At 30.7% G+C, this 17,354-nt stretch overlaps 1 protein-coding gene across 2 annotated transcripts; it reads left to right on the top strand.

The window, feature by feature from the left end:
- The first annotated feature begins 4,579 nt into the window (after nt 1-4,579).
- LOC149551754 (steroid (22S)-hydroxylase-like) lies at nt 4,580-10,495 on the top strand. Of its 2 annotated transcripts, none has more exons than XM_089789736.1 (9): nt 4,580-4,898; nt 5,244-5,568; nt 6,117-6,269; nt 6,397-6,633; nt 7,146-7,241; nt 7,341-7,419; nt 8,063-8,172; nt 8,270-8,388; nt 9,906-10,495. In XM_089789736.1, exons 1-9 carry the CDS (start codon nt 4,684-4,686, stop codon nt 10,003-10,005), a joined length of 1,434 nt encoding a protein of 477 aa, XP_089645862.1. In that variant the 5' UTR covers nt 4,580-4,683; the 3' UTR covers nt 10,006-10,495. The 2 variants fall into 2 exon arrangements, with proteins under 2 accessions (XP_089645862.1, XP_089645863.1); XM_089789737.1 differs by lacking the exon at nt 4,580-4,898 and adding an exon at nt 4,926-5,039 and having other exon boundaries at nt 9,906-10,446.
- The last annotated feature ends 6,859 nt before the right edge of the window (nt 10,496-17,354 follow it).

Genomic DNA, 17,354 nt, shown 5'->3' with positions numbered 1-17,354 from the left:
GGGAATGAAGAGGATGCTCCTTTTTGGTGTGATTCTTGGGGTGGTTACAACTCCTTAGAAAATTTTCCTTATCTCTTCCATTAAATGGGTCATTTAGAGTCCAAGTGGGGTTTTAGAGTTAAGGATTATGTGGTTTTTGAACAAAGAAGTCTTAAATGGAATTGGAAAAGCTAGGATGAGGAAGACATTCCTTTAACTGAGAAGGACTTTCTAAAGAATATGCTATCCTCTAGAAAAATCTTATTTCAAGGAGGTAAAGATTATCTTATTTGGGATGGATGCAAGAGCACTGTTTATAGTTCTAAGGTAGGTTATAAGCTTATAGAATCCTCTCTAGGGTTCTCTAAGAGTCCTCTTCTTACTAATCTCTATTGGGATAAATTTTTCCTTCCCAAGATAGGAGTGTTCACATGAATATTTCTCCACAATAGAGCTCGGACAAAAAATAGGTTTAGGAGAATGGGCTACAAGGGTCCTAGTAGATGCCGCTTTGTGAATTATAAGAGGAATCAACATATCAACTTTTTATTAATTGCCCTTTCTCAAACCACTATTGGTGGTGGTTGTTTTTTTAAATTAGGGTGGAGTTTGGCCTTCCCTAACTCCATCGTAATTTTTCTTTCAATGTGGCCCTTGCTGAAATCAGATGGCATTTACAAGAACCTTTGGATCTCCTCTTCTTCCATACTTCTTTGAGAATTATGGAAGGAGAGAAATAGAAGAATATTTTAGGGAAAGAAGTTTGAGGTTGATCATCTGGTCAATGAAACTGGAACCTCAATCACTGAATTAAAAAAAAAAATTGATTGATGCCTATAATCCCCAAAAGAGCAAACATGTCTCATTGGGATGAGAAGATGCATAGTAGGTGGATTGGATTGAAATACCCCCCTTTCTGTGGAAGGGGGACCTTGAAAGTAACATAAGTCAACAAGAATGTATTTGGAATGCACCTTAGTGAGGATGATATATAAGCTTAGTTTCAATGGAGCAGCTAGGGGGAATCCTGACAAGGATGGTATAAGATGAAACAATCATAATGATAAAGCGATAAAGATTGCATACATAACCAAAGAAATTGAGGAAACCACTAGCAATTGTGCAATTTTTTTAGTTTTAGTGGGTTTGGATCTTTGTAAGGAATTGAGACTTAAGAATCTAAAAATTGAAGGTGATTATCCATAATAATAAATGTTGTTAGGAAAGGCTCCCTCACTAATTGGAGATTAGATGCCTAATTATCCAAATCCCTAATGCTTTCTATTTATTTTGACAAACTTTAAATGAACAATATATATCATGAAATAATAAGTAGGCATATGAGTTAGTTAATCAAGGAGTCGATCTTTCAATAACGTAAGATAGATAATATTTATTTGTTAATTAAGATAGGATTCATTAAATGGATAAATATGATGAAGAATATGGTATTTATGCGATTTAGATCTTGCTAAAAAGGAAATTTATTTTGGTAGTGATAGTTGGATACCTTAGTAGCAAAGGATGAAAGGATATCAAGGGAGGACGAACCTCCATCCTCTTCTTTTATGCCTACCGACTAACCTTTTATCTAGGCTATGTACTTTGTATTCAATTTTTAAATAAACAAATGTTTCCTATGTTTGTATGCATTTTTTGTACCTCTTCTTTGTATCATTAATGATAGTTCTTAGTCCTCTTATCTCCTTTTAAGCTATATGGTTTTAAAATGATAAATTTCACATTTGTGGTTTTATCACATTACGAAATAATAGATTAACAAAGTATACTAGGAGTTGTTTGGTGGTTTGGTTGTATTATTTAAGGACTAAGCTAGATGAAGGGAATTTGAAGGGGCATTAGTATGCGGTGAGAAAATCCTAATTCACATATTGTATCTCTCTTTTCTAACTTTCAAATGATAGGGAAAATCGAAGGACATCTACCCAACTCTACTCTCTCAGTGCCTCTCAAGTTGGGTTGTAATTTTTTACTATTTTAATCAATGGCTTTGGGCTCTTGCTTATCAAAATATATATGAAAAGATTATTTGGGAAAATAGTCTATAACAATATTCCATCATCTAGGAATATGAATAAATGAGATGAATTTAGTGTTTTATGGATGGAAAAAGGATAGAAAGTATCCAAAAATCCAAGAAGATCCACAAGACCTCACATGTTGTAGAAGGGAGGGTAAAATCATGGAATCCATCTCATAAACTCTCTTCTTCCAATCCCATTCACAACCTTTCATGGGAGGCATAGTGATGAATCAAACATCCATCTAAATATTATTCTTGAAACACATAGTTGAAGAAAAAAAGTGAACCTGATGGACATAATCTTGCCCAATTCTACCAATCCCACTACAACTTTATTTTCTTAAGAAGAACCATCAGCATTAATTTTGAAATAACCAAATGGAGAAGGAAACCACTTACCTTAAGAACTTTATTAGAAGATTTGATCCTAGAAATAGAATGCATATAGACAACCAAATATTTTAAACCTAATTGGCTCAAAATTTAAACATTGCAAGTAAATAAGGTTTCATAGAAAAATGCAGCCACCAATATTTTATTATTATTATTTACTTAATCTAAAATAATTTACTAAACATATTGAGTAAGACTTTGATGACCTTGAAGATAAAACAAATTATTTCTAACTAAATGTGACAAATAATAAAGATGGGGCCAATATCTTAGGCCATCAAAAGTGAAGAGATAGAAATAAAAAGACATTTAAAACTATGATATAGAAACAGAAAGGCACCCAAAAATAAGAGAAAGGGTGAGGAAGACATCTAAAATTAGTGTAAAATTCAAACCAAGAAGTAGCATTAACTACAAGTTAGTTCTAGATTTGTCATCTTATCTCTAAAGATCTTTGAAAAGAGAAAACACAAGGAAAATATGAGGCTTACACTCCTCATAAGCTTCATAAAGTATTTATTAGGAATGCCTTAGAATAATTTGTTCTTTACATAGTCCTAGGTATGAATTTTTTAAAATAATTTGATTGAAGAAATGCATTATATTTAGGGAATTAATAATTATTCCACATTTTTTTCCACTAAGTGAAATCGTTGTAGCCAACATAGTGTTCTACGACCATTAAAGATTTGAATAAAACCATTGAGGGTTCAAGAGAACAAGTTTTACGTAGAGAAAAACATATGAAATCTAATAGATTATTAAAAGACATGGCAACCCAAGAACCTAGATCTTCCCAAAAGTGTGAATGAAATGGGTTCTTCTAATAATAGATGCAAGATTCTCCTACTAAGCTTAAGAAAATCTAACCTAAACTTTATACTAGATCTAGTATAAAAAGAAAACTTTACGCAAAGAAAGGATATGAAAAAAGTAGGTGAGAATCAAGGAATGCCAATCCCACAAATTCATCTAAAAAAAGGACATTGGGTAATTGATTCAGAGGAGATTCTTTTGAACATTTGTTGTACCATTTTGATAGTAACTTTAGATGAAAGAATCGTTCCTAAACAAAGCATCCTGAAATCTTTAGCAATACCAAGACCTCATAAATATTTACAACTAAAAAAAAGTGGCTCATTTGATACTTCTACTTAGACTATTTCTAACAAAATCAAGCAAGTAGGACTTGATCATTCAACTAAAGAAAACCTAGGATCATGATCACCATTTATTTTAAATATGATCATTGCATTTATAGTCATCTAGAAGAATTTAGAATTGTTGAACATAAAATCCATTTCTTCCTCAAGAACAAGGATCGATATAACATTAGTATAATACAATATATTTTCATAGAGATAAAGTTAAATATAATATAATAATATAATATAATTTATACATTTTTTTAAAAAAAGACAAGGATTATAGTATCAACATACAACATAATACAATCTTATGTTTATGTTACAACTATCTCAATTAGGAATCTTTTTGATTTTTCGATTTTTACTACAATTTAATTACAATGAAGATTAGTATCTTAAGATTGGGATTCCATTGATATTTTACAACAACAACAACAATAGTATAGTAAAATGTTGTATTAGCTTTTAAGTGAAATAATAAGCAAATAATATAACATCAACAATTTTGATGATTCTTACATCTACGATATATTACAAGTGTGATTTAAAATATTGAAAAAAACTCACACTCAATCAAAACCTTAACATATAGATTGTAGAAATCTAATAGATCTTATCAACTACTTTTTCATAATTTTAAATTTAGATAAATTAGTTTGAATTAAAAATCCAATACCTAAGCTACATTTCTATCTATTCCACTATTAACTAAGTTCTAATAGAGTAAAGAACGCTGCTAACTTAGGACAACCAAAAAGGCAGCACTGGCGGCGACGGATCTTTGGCTAGAAAGTGAAGATGAACAAAATGTAAGATGAATTAAGCAAAAAGGCAAAAGGGAGTCATGCTTGGTATAGCCTTGAAGCTTGAACAATAATTTACCAATGGAAAGAGACTAGTAATGAGTAGCCATGTGGAGCTTGGGACTCTTTAATTGTGAGTGCTCTAGAAAGAGATCAGATTGTACTTACTGTCTTGTATTTGTGTAGCAAAACCGTATTTTGATGTATTAAGGTATCCATGTGAGGGACAAATTTTAGGAGGATTGAATGTGTGTTTGTGATAGCATCTACAGGGCCGACCAAACAGTCTAAAATTCTTCTGAAGGCTACCATTCTCATGGAACTCAGCATTCTCATGACATCATTCATCGGATTTGTGCTGTTTTTTGTCATCTTACATATCTGGAGATGGAATCCTATTGGAAGTAGGCAAAACACATTGAGACTCCCCGCTGGAAGAATGGGGTGGCCTCTCCTAGGAGAAACACCATCCTATCTAAGACCCCACTTGGCTACTACCCCTGGAAGATTCATGGAACAACATATTTCTAGGTAAGATCCATGATTCATTACGAATACATATCAGTTTTCACAATTTAGGAATGGACCAAGATAGTTTCTTTTGCATCTTCATAACCTTTAGTATAGAAGAACATGTTTCTAGGTAAGATTCATGGAACAGCATGTTTCTAGGTAAGATTCATGTTTTTTTAACAAATACATTAGTTGTTCACACAGTAAAGATGGTTTTTGCATCTTCATAACATGTTTTTAGGTATGATTCATGGAACATCATGGTTGTTTAGGTCAGATTTATGGAACAAGATGTTTCTAGGTAAGATTCATTACATTGGAATCTTTTGAGAAGACATGAAATTGGTTGATTGTGAATTGTAGGTATGGGAAGATATTCAAATCCCATTTGTTTGGACATCCAACTGTGGTCTCAGCAGATCTAGAGCTTAACAACTTTATACTTCAAAATGAAGGGCGTCTGTTTGAATGTAATTACCCTTCTAGTATAGCAGGCATTTTGGGCAAATGGTCCATGCTTTTTCTGGTTGGAGACATGCATAGACATATGAGAAGCATTACCTTGAAGTTTATGAGCAGTACCAAGCTTAGAAGTCACATTTTGCAGGAGATACATTCTCACGCTCTTTACACTCTCAAGTTGTGGAGGGACAACCAGCTTGTCAGTGCACAGGCCGAGGCCAAAAAGGTGACAGTCCATAATTCATGTTCATAGGTTTGATTGTGCTCATATATTGTGATAGCACATTTTCTCTTTGATGATGGATCACAGATGAATTTATTCGTTTCTTCACATTATTTATTTTAGTGATGAGTCATAGATAAATTCTTTTTCTTCTTTAGTTCATTTCATCTTGGTGATGAATCATAGATGAACTTATTATGTTTTCTAGTTCATTGTATCTTGATGATAGATCATAGATGAAATCATTCTTTTTTCTAGTTTATATTATCTTCATGACAAATAATAGATAAAATCATTCTTTTCTCTGGTTCATTTTATCTTGATGATAGATCATAGATGAAATCATTCTCATCTCTAGATTACTTTATTATAATGCTGAATCATAAAATATGGCCTAACATATTGATAAAAAACTATTTATTTTCTTTTCATTCATTTTATACTATCAGTAGATCACAAAATATGAAAAAATAATAAAGCTTTCAAACTAAATTCAATTAAATTTCTATCTTGGTAGCTAAATCTTTTCTCTGTTGCTGTTTTCCCTGTAGTACACTTTCAATCTGATGGCCAGGCAAATCATGAGTTGTAATCCATGGGAACCGCAAACAGAGTATCTAATGAAGGAATATTTCTCTTTCATGAAAGGTGTTGTATCTGCACCTCTGAATCTTCCTGGGACTACCTACAGGAGAGCACTCAAGGTCAAAATTCCTCTACAACCAAGAGTAACAATACTTGAAATATGTTTTCAAGTATAACATATGTTTAGGGTTTATAATAAATGTAAAAAAATGTTTTCTTGAATGAAATTTGTTTTCTTTTGGGCAGTCAAGAGCAACAATACTTGAAATCTTGAAGAGGAAAGTGGAGGAGAGAAGAATTGAATCAGATATTAAGCATGACGACCTGCTAAGCACAGTAATGGAGGAGGGCAGTCTGGAGATAGAACAGATCTTGGATCTCATTCTTAACTTGCTCTTTGCTGGCCATGAGACTTCCTCAACAGCCTTGGCTCTGGCAATTTATTTCTTGGCAGGATCACCTGAATCCGTGAAACAACTCAGGGTTCGCAACATGTTTTATTGTTTTGGCGAAACTTTAATATTTATATAGTATAAAACTGGTTCGAAAAAGACTTCCAGGAAGAGAACCAGTTAAAGAAAAACTCCGTTCATTACCTATATGAAGTAAATTAAAAAAACAGCAGGAATTTACCATCTGCTGTTTGACTATCAGAATGGAGATTATAGATGAAAAGACCCCCAATCTATGCATAGATTTTGATAATTCTTTGAGATCAGTTATTTCTGATTATACTCCATCCAATGATTTGTCATGAATTAGAAAAGCGAATGAAGAATTGATATCAACTTCATTAATTTTCACAAGCTTGATTTCATTATAATTTTCTTTTTTGTAACATTTCAAATCATACTTCATGATCTATTGTCAGAACTGAAAAAACACAATCAAATCCAAAAACTCTGAGATTATCAAGAATTGATATGTTTTATCTTGTCTGTTAAAGTAAATACCTACTATTGATGTTTCATAAATTCTTTCAATCTGTGCTGCAGTTGGAACATTTGGGCATAGTGAGAGAAAAGGAGAGGGCAGAAATGGATTCAAGCCCTAACTGGGAGGACTATAAACGAATGCAGTTTACACAATGTGTTCGTCCCTGTATCCATCTCATCCATTTATTCTCTATAAACAATTATTGAGAGCAAGTAAATTGAGATTCGATTTTTGTATGCCCATTTTGTTTACAGGTCATTAACGAGACCCTCCGGCTGGGAAACGTGGTCCGTTTTGTCCACCGGAAAGCTCTTCAGAACGTGCAATTCAAAGGTAGTAACTTCAAATTTATGTCAAAAAGAAAGGTCCGGACAATGCTAGCTTATTTTCCTCTTAATAACTCTATGACATTTTAAATGTTTCTAGATTTAGGTGGATTAATTTTTATCAACATTTTGTTTCTACATTTACTATTTCTAAATTTGATTGCACAAATCTTATATCATCATTTTGTTTTCAAATTTCATTGCGTGAATCTTTTTAGAGTGGTAATTTCCACAGTCCATCATGTTAAAGAGTGGTAATGTTCTTATATTTCTGAATTTTGTGTATGTTTTTCTATTGTCATACGTTTGAGATCATACTATATGATCTGTTATCAGGATTAAGCAATACTTAGAAAATTAAAAAATATAAAACAATTTAATGTTATATAATGCTTTTTTTAATAATAGATCAAGAAGGACAATTCAATTGGCTGAACCCTTTGAATTTTGATTAAGTAAATTCTTCATCAACTTTTCTCAATCAGTATTCCTTGATCCCTCAAGATAGCAAACATCCAGAAAGCATAACCTCGGTCATAAATAAAGAATTGTAATCTAAAATATTGATGGAGAATGTAGGAAAGATTTTAAATTATTCTATTAGAATGTGAAAATTTCAGGTGTTCTCATGAAATGACATTCATATATAGGCTACGATATACCTGCGGGATGGAAAGTTCTGCCTGTATTTGATGCGGTGCACTTAGATTCGACTGTTTACGAGAACCCAATGGAATTTTATCCCTGGAGATGGCAGCTGGTACGTATAATGTACTAAATGATATTCTCATTTTGATTGCATTTATCAGTTATCTTGAAATAGAAAGTTGTAACCCTAGTCATGAGATGTAACGTAGGGTGTGGAGAGTGGTACATATTTCACGCCTTTTGGAGGAGGCCCAAGATTGTGCACGGGAGTCGAATTTGCAAAAGTAGAGATTGCTGTTTTTCTTCATCACCTTGTCCTCCAATATCGGTAAGCAGTAAAATAATTCCAAATCTATAATAAGTGAATTGAAAAGTTAGATTATTAGTTCAACTATGTAGGTTTATGCATATGATGTTTTGGATTACATGATTTGTTATTTGATGGGTGATGTAGATTGATAGAAAATGTTGACAAAACAAATTCATGCAGTTGATATTAGAAACTATGCTAAATAAGTTGTTTGATTAGATGATATATGTTAATATTTTGCAAATGAATATGTAACTAATACTATGTCAAATGATCAAGTGAGTTTTAGAAAAGACTAGAATCAAAGAATTGTCATGAAATAAATTATATCTTCTTCTTCATAATTCTTTCATTGTATGGTATCTTGTACATGACTTCATTCTTGTATTTGCCTTGTTTCAAATGCATTACAAGTAAATTGAGAAGTCAGAAACATTATCATGCATAGTTTCTCATATCAATTGAATGGATTTATTTTCTTGACATTTTGGGTTGAACTATATGATCCATTATCAGAAACAATAGAGCAAGATGAAAAAATAATACAATGGATCATCTAATTTTATAAGAAAACATGGATGAAATAACCTCAAGCAGTCGATACCACAAACTATGTACAATAAGTAAAAGATCAGAATCAAAGAATTGCCAACATATGAAATGAATTATATTTTCTTCTCCCTCATTCTTTCTTTCTAGTGTACATTGTATATAACTTCATTCTTGCAATTGTGTTGTTTCAATGTATTGCATGTGAATTGAAAAGCCAGACATATACTTATGCAGTTGGTAACAATATCGTATCAACACTAGATTTATTTTATTTTCTCGATGTTTCAGATCAAATTATATGATCTATTATCAGAAAGAAGAGAGCAAAATAAGCAAAAACTTAATAGATCATGTATTTTAATCGAAAACATGAATGAAATAACTTTCACATGATTGATACCAGAAACTTGTACAATAAGTAAAAGATGAGAGTCAAAGAGTTGTCAACTTATGAAATGAATTACATCTTCTTCTCCTTCATTCTTTCATTGTATTGTACATTCTATATAACTTCATTATTGTATTTGCCTTGTTTCAAATGTAATTGCCTTGTTTCAAATGTAATACAAGTGAGTTGAAAAATAAAATATATACTTACTACAGTTTGTAAAATTATTGTGCATAGTTTCTCATATCAACTGGGTGGATTTATTTCTTCTATATTTTGAATTAAAATTTGACAGATCATGTAGTTTGGACTAAAATGTAGAAAACGTAATCTATTACAATTGATGTCAGAAATAATGCACAATGACTGAATTATGTTATATTATGTTATTTGATTATATTAGTATAGAATAATATCTTTCAAATGAATAAACTTATCAAATAATGAAACAAAATATATACTTCAGTCGCTCTGACTGTATTGTTCTTCTGTATATACCTTCATTCTTATATTTCCATTGTTTAAAATTCAAAATGAAATGAAAATCTATAATAGTCTTATGATTTCATTCTGTTTTTTTTTGTGTGATGTACAGATGGGAACTCGTTGAATCAGACCCTCCACTGGTTTTTCCATTCGTGGAGTTCGAAAAGGGGCTTCGAATCAGACTGCATCTGCTCGCTGATAATAATTAATTGTCACTCAGAAAGGCATAATACAATCTATGCTTTTCAAACATTAAAAAAAGAACATTATATAATCGGCTACAAAACTATCTCCATGTGCACGCGTCCTCATTAACACCATTGCAGAAAGGTGTTTTGATGGTACTTTTTCTGGTAGAGGACAAAGTAGAATTGTCAGAGAAATCCGCATCACATTAAAAGAAAAGTAATTCACCGCAGAAAACATACAAGTAAAGTCTCAGTCTTGGATTTTAATGGTGGACAGATTTTTCAGCAGAGTGAAAAATGGGTCGGACCACTTTCGGCTTCCCCACAAAAGATTTGAATAAAAAATGTGTTTGTACAAGTACTACCAAGATTGTGAAGCTCCTCGAGAAGACCATACATTTGGTTTCTTTTGCTCTTCACGGTGTGAATGCTTATAAATACAATATCAACGTTGTTTTCCAATCTCTGCGGTTTATTGAATGTTTATTAGAATCTACCCAAATTCCTACAATTTTCTTGGCTGTGTGTTATCATGTGAAAATAAATGATGTGAGTGTGGACCTGGATGGTAAGCGCACGCACATTAAACTGCCTTGTCAGACATGAGACTCATGCTCATTTCATTATCAGCATTTATCAGTTGAGCATGTTCAAATGACACTTGCCACTTAAATTTGAGCGTGGATTGTATTTCGACGGCTACAGATTCACAAGCTTTCAAATTCAATAATGTCGGTTTCAACAGTCAAAATTCTATTCAGAAACATTCAAATTCAACAACATCGAATAAGTTAAATGCAATCAAATCTACAAGTCTACAAGTTTTTAGTGAAAATCTAAAATAGGAAAAGTATTCTTGTAGTTGTGAAAAGAAAAGTTATGATATTGTTACCATGTAGTTTTGAGTAAATTGAATGATTTATGAGTCAAAGTTAGGTTTCAAATTTAGAAGTTTTCAGTTATTTTAAAATTTAGAAAACTATTTAGTTAGTTAAATAATAATATTATGGTATTGTTGTCGTCATTCAATTATGTAGCTTTTTAATTCAGTCAATGATTTAGAAGTAGTTTTTATGTCAAATTCATTGATCTATATTTCAAATCTAAACACATTCAATTATGTAGTTTTTTATTTCAGTCAATGATTTAGGAGTAGTTTTCATGTCAAATTTATTGACCGATGTTTCAAATCTAAACACTTTTAATTTCAAGAGGAAAATGGATCCAATGTTTTAATTACCATTCATTGAGTTTGGCTAATTAATAGTATACCAATTTTATAGTTCAATAATCATCCATTAGCATATCCAGTACAACTAGTTGCATACAATAAACTCGCAATTAAATTAATTATGTAACTCTATTGGTAGAAATAATATATGATTATTGAGGCATTTATACATAAGTATTGGATCAATAATGCCAATTTGGTAGTGGTGAAAGTGAGCCTAAAGAGATAATAATGAAAATGTATTGTACATTAACTTATGACCACTTTTTGACCCTTTTATACATAAAGAATAACACAATTTTGTCATAACTACTTATAAGCCAAAACAAATAGCTAAAAGTACTTGAAATATTCATGTGGTTGAAAACAAGAGTTATCATATTACTATCTTAATTTATTTATATCATTTTTTCTAAGTCAATTCAATGACTCATGAGTAGTTTTCATGTAAAATTCATTGACCCATCTTTCAAATCTAGAAGTTTTTATAATATGTACAATCAAGATTCAAAATAGAAAAATAATAGTTTACTCTAAAAGCTATGAAATTGTTGTCACAATTCAATTATGTAGCCTTGAGTTTAGTCAATGATATACAAGTAGTTTTCATGTCAAATTCATTGACCTATGTTTCAAATCTAAACGCTTTCAATCCCAATAGGAAAATGGATCCAATATTTTAGTTACCATTCATTGAGTTTGGATAATTGAGAGTATACCAATTCAATCAGTCAATAATCACTCATTAGCATACCTAGTACAGATTGTTGGTAGTTAAACTAATTATGAAAATTTATTGGTACAAATTGCACATGATTATTGAAGCCTTTATATATAAGTTTGGTGGTGGCGAAAGTGAGTCTAAAAGAGAAGTAATGAAACCATATGAGACATTAACCTTGAATGGCCTCTTTTTCACCCTTTTGTGCATAATGAATAACTCAACTTTGTCATGACTACCTAGAATCCAAACCAATAGTTTTAAGTACTTAAGTCACATATAAAAAAAACAAAAAAATGTCAAGATCCAATGCACCATTTAAGAACTTAATGAAATTTTACTAATACTAGTACCCTTCCCTAACATAAAATTTGGAAATTTAATATAAAAGAATGCTCATATAATCACTTCTAAAAGCTTCATGAAGTGCAAAAATCAAAATTAAAGATAGAAAATCAATCATGAATCAATTCTAAAATCTTTTGAATTCATTAATATAAACAATGTAGTAAAATCTAGAAGATATCAAATTTAATAACATAAAACATAGAAATCTAAGAAAGAAAAATGTTCATGCAATCAAATGGAAAGGCTTTGATACTTGAAGTAGCATGGATATGAAAAGAAGAAAACAAAATAAAATATGGAAAATGGAACTTTAAGATGGTAAAATGCTCAACCTCTATTACAAAGTTCAAGATACACATACATTTAAGTAGTCAGATCCAAAATCTTTCCAAATCACTAACACAATCTAAAGAACTTTTAAAAATAGAAAAATGCTCACACAATCAAATCTACTTCACACCCACATGTCATATATAACAAAAAACAAATATTTCTTTTATTATGATGGTGCATCTACATTTTAATTGTTATTATAAACATATGCATAGAAAAGCTATAAATTGATGATCGTAGATAATACATGTATCACATTTGTGTATTGAATAAACAAAAAACTAAAATGTAAGTCAAAACCATCAAATCTCCACAATAAAAAATGAATGTTTCTTTAACTTTGATGGTGCAGTTATATTTTAATTGTTATTGTAACGTATGCATAGAAAAGCTATAAATGGGAGATCATAGATAATACAAGCATCACATTTGTGTATTGACTAAACAACAAACTAAAATGAAAGTCAAAACTATCAAATCTCCACAATTAAAAATGAACAGTTTTTTGATTTTGATGATGTGCCTAAATTTTTAATTATTATTGTAACATATGCATAGAAAAACTATAAATGGGTGATCAGAGATAATACAAGCATCACCTTTGTGTATTGACTAAACAACAAACTAAAATGTAAGTCAAAACTATCAAATTTCTACAATTAAGAATGAATATTTATTTGATTTTGTTGGTGCACCTACATTTTACTTGTTATTGTATCATATGCATAGAAAAACTATAAATGTGTGATCATAGATAATACAAGCATCACATTTGTGTATTGACTAAACAACAAACTAAAATGTAAGTTGAAACTATCAAATCTCCACAATTAGAAATGAATATTTCTTTGATTTTGTTGGTGTGCCTATCATTTTGATTGTTAATGTAAAATATGCATAGAAAAACCTATAAATGGGCAATCATAGATAATATAAGCATCACACTTGTATATTGAGTAAACAACAACTAAAATTTAAGTCGAAACTATCAAATCTCCACAATTCATATGAACATTAATCAAGGTTTCTAGATTTGATTGTATAAATATATTTACCATCAACGTTTAGGATGACACTATGTGATCCATTGTCAAGATGTAAGAGAGCAAAAAGCGAGGAAATTTTGGATCACACTATGTGATCTTTCGTTAGGATGCAAGAGAGCAAAAGAAGAGGAAATTATCAGTTGTTCGATGCAGTATCTTGACGATGGATCATGTAGTATGATCTGAAATTTCCTCTTCTATTGCTCTCTTGCATCCTAACAATGGATCATATAGTGTGATCTGCAGCATCAATGATGATAAGTTTGAGACAAGAAAACCCAAAAAACTTCATGAAAATAATACGCAAGTTTTTTAAAACAGAGGAAATTATCCATCATCAGGATGCAACATCTTGACAATAGATCATATAGTATGATCCGAAATTTTCCACACTTTTACTCTCTCACATCCTAACAAAAGATCATATAATGTGATCCGAAACATCAACTATAACAAGTTTATACACTAAAATAAACAAAACTATAAAAATATCTTCCTAGGTAATAAGGCTTACAATTGAGTTTGCTGTTTAGACGTTTCCTCACATTTATCCAATTGAAAAGTGGAATAATTGTGCTTGGCTCCCTGTGCACGAGGAGGAGGAGATGGTCCTGAACATTTATCATTATTATCTTACAGACACGAGGTAAGAGATGGACTTTACGAAGCTCATTTGCCCTAAATAATAGTAGTACAGTACAGAGCGACCAGTAAGCGGCGCAAGTCAGTATTTCACTTTCTCTTTATTTTGTGTTTTCTGTTCTTTGAGCAACTCACTGCAGCGTCGCGATCGTTCTGGTCGGCAGCCGCGAAATACAATCACATTAATGGAGTTTGGCAGATTTGTCAGGCAGATCATTTACTCTCACTCACCTCTCAACTTCATATGGTATTTGACTTTTACCAAACCATCAAGGATCACAGACACTCCTTATTTAGTGAACAACACGAACAGTAATGTTATCAAATTTCTTTTTTAATCTACGAGAGTATAGTTTTTGCCTTGTTTATACTATTACTATTTTTTCCAAAAATCTGAAAACATCACCAAATGTTAAAAGTATTAAAATACATATTTTTCACACTTAAATGTTATTTTTTAATTGGTTAATATTATTTTTGCTAGTGGTTTAAACATTTTTTGAAAACCATTGAAATTATTTTATTGCTATGTGAAAGGAAAGTGGCTTAAATAAAGGATTGACATTTAATTTGACCTTAGTGGTTGCATTATATTCATTAAACTTCCACCATATATGCATTTTACTTGTGCATTGCATTTCATTGCATTTCATGCCTAATTCATGATTAAAACTTATTGTTTTTATGAGTTTAAATTTATCATTTTCAAATTTAATTATAAAATGAATAGTTAGATGCAAGTTTTTTAACTACATAATTTCTATAAAATATTTTTTGATGATTTGATTGGGTGAATCGTTTTGAGTCTTATATGCACATGATTGAAATTAAATATTTTTCTTTGTGAGAAAGTTAGTTTAGATGTTTATACTTAATTTTTTTATTCAATTAAAATATTTTTAAAATATTATCTATACTTATATTATATAATATTTTAAGAAACACTATTATATATTATTATTATTATTAAAATATTTTTATTTTCATATTATAATTTATTTATAGTAGTATATATGATATATATGAATAGAATTTAACTATATAAGATTTGTGTTGATTAAAATATTTTATATACTATGATAAATTTATTATTTTAACATTAGATTTATACTAAAAACTATTAAAACTAAGGCAAGTACTAAGCCATTATATGACACTTGTTTTATATTTCATACTTGCTTTCTGGAATATTCACAAAGCTTTTATGTTTTTTTGGGTTGGGTTGGTGAAAAGTACAACCAGTATAGTTGTCTTTCTCCATTTTCTCTATTATATTCTATGGCTCATTCTGCCTTATGACTTTCTTGTCTTTTATATTATTTGGATTTTTTTTGGTCATATTACATCAATATTAGATTTGTATTGTATTGCAACAGCCTTATATATTTTTATTTTATAAAGCGTTTGTATTTTTTGCAGAGATTCCATTCTCAAGAACACATCAAAATAGAATTATACAGAGTTCATATTCTTCAAGTAATGAAAACCTCAAGTTAGAGTGGTATGTTATGTACTCCTTGGATAAAAATGGTGCTCAACATTATACTTTTTGCAAAGGATGTCTGCTCTCATTATGAAATTAATAGTACATAGTTTTTGTCATTATACGGAAGACTCTAGACATCTTCATTCTTCTTCTTTCCATAATTTTCTATGTTCTGGGCATTTTTTATATTTATAGTTACTAACTTTTAGTTTGTGCTACCATTCAATGTGAAGCTCCTCCTTAGCTAGGTACATATTCTTTGACATCTCTTTTTAAAGGAGATGTTTTTTAAAGATAGGGCTTTGTTTTCACAATGAATGTTCTAGTGTTTGGCCCATCTCAAGTAGTAAATTTCATAATTTCTTTGTGCTATCTGATTAATCATTTTTTTGCCTTCAAACTTTTAGGTTGATTATTACATGTGATATTTTGAGGGACAAACTGGTGTATTTAGATATCTTTTCTCTAAAAGATCAAAACATGGTTTAGTAAGAAAAAAGGTTTGATAGATTAAGCAAGAATTAAGTAAGAGTCATGGTCATGAATAGGAATTTTTTCCTCATACTACATCAACTTCTGTTGCATGCCCTAGGAAAAAAATGCCTCAAGAATTTGGACACAAAGATGAAGATGAGAATGGAAGTGATGGAAACTTGATTAAAAATGAAAGCCTTTATTCTAGGTTTAGTTTGAACAGTACATCTTTCCACCTAGTCATCATAAAGGCCTTCTAATTAAGAAATAAATTGAAGAAGTTATCGAAAGAAATGATGCAAAGGTTGAGAGTTCTTTAGAAAATATTTGAGTTTGGTAGATGTGAAAGTAGATGATCTTGCTAGCCAAATTGACAGTCTAGGGAAACATTTAAATAATGGAGAAGATATTTTCAAAGGTGTGAAGATTTTTTTAGTTCTCATACAATATTATGATACAGAGCTCATTTAAAACCCTCCATCAGGGTATAGAAAATGTTAGAGGCACTGATTTTTTTCGACAAAGTTAGATACATGTCTCTAAACAAATAAGTTTTTTGTAACTGTATAATCAAAGTGTTCTAATGTATAATGGAGAAAAATCTCTATAAACTCCATGAAAGACATTGAGTAGACCTTTTCTAGTAACCCCAATATAACCAAATACCTCCATAGTGCCAATCATTTTTTTGTGGATTTTAGAAATAACTTAAACACTAAAGGAGGTAAGTATTAAATGTCTATAAAAATCCGTATTTTTAAGGCTCAAATTGTTGTCTGTGAAATGCATCTTCTTATGATGTGGCATTTTTGCATGAGAAGAGGAATTTGTGAAACTAGGAATGATGAGACTTGCATATTTATTTGCAAGTTGTGAAGAACTATAATATTATGGATTCTAGCCATGCCAATAGTGTTGCCAAATTTGATCACTCTGATGCCTTTGTTATTAATGGTGGGGGGCTTTTGGATTGTTAGGATTGCCTCCTACTCTTGTAACTATATTTGATATTCCTCCTTGTTCGTCTGTCGTGCTTTCTCTAAATCTTACCTCATAGTTTGGAAACAATTGGCCTTTACAATAGCTAGA

This window comes from Cupressus sempervirens, chromosome 6 (assembly GCF_028749045.1).
Source record: "Cupressus sempervirens isolate cs-2001-9-10 chromosome 6, ASM2874904v1, whole genome shotgun sequence".
NCBI lineage: Eukaryota > Viridiplantae > Streptophyta > Pinopsida > Cupressales > Cupressaceae > Cupressus > Cupressus sempervirens.
The sequence above is the reverse complement of the archived record's forward strand: the minus strand, read 5'-3'. Positions and strand labels throughout refer to the sequence as shown.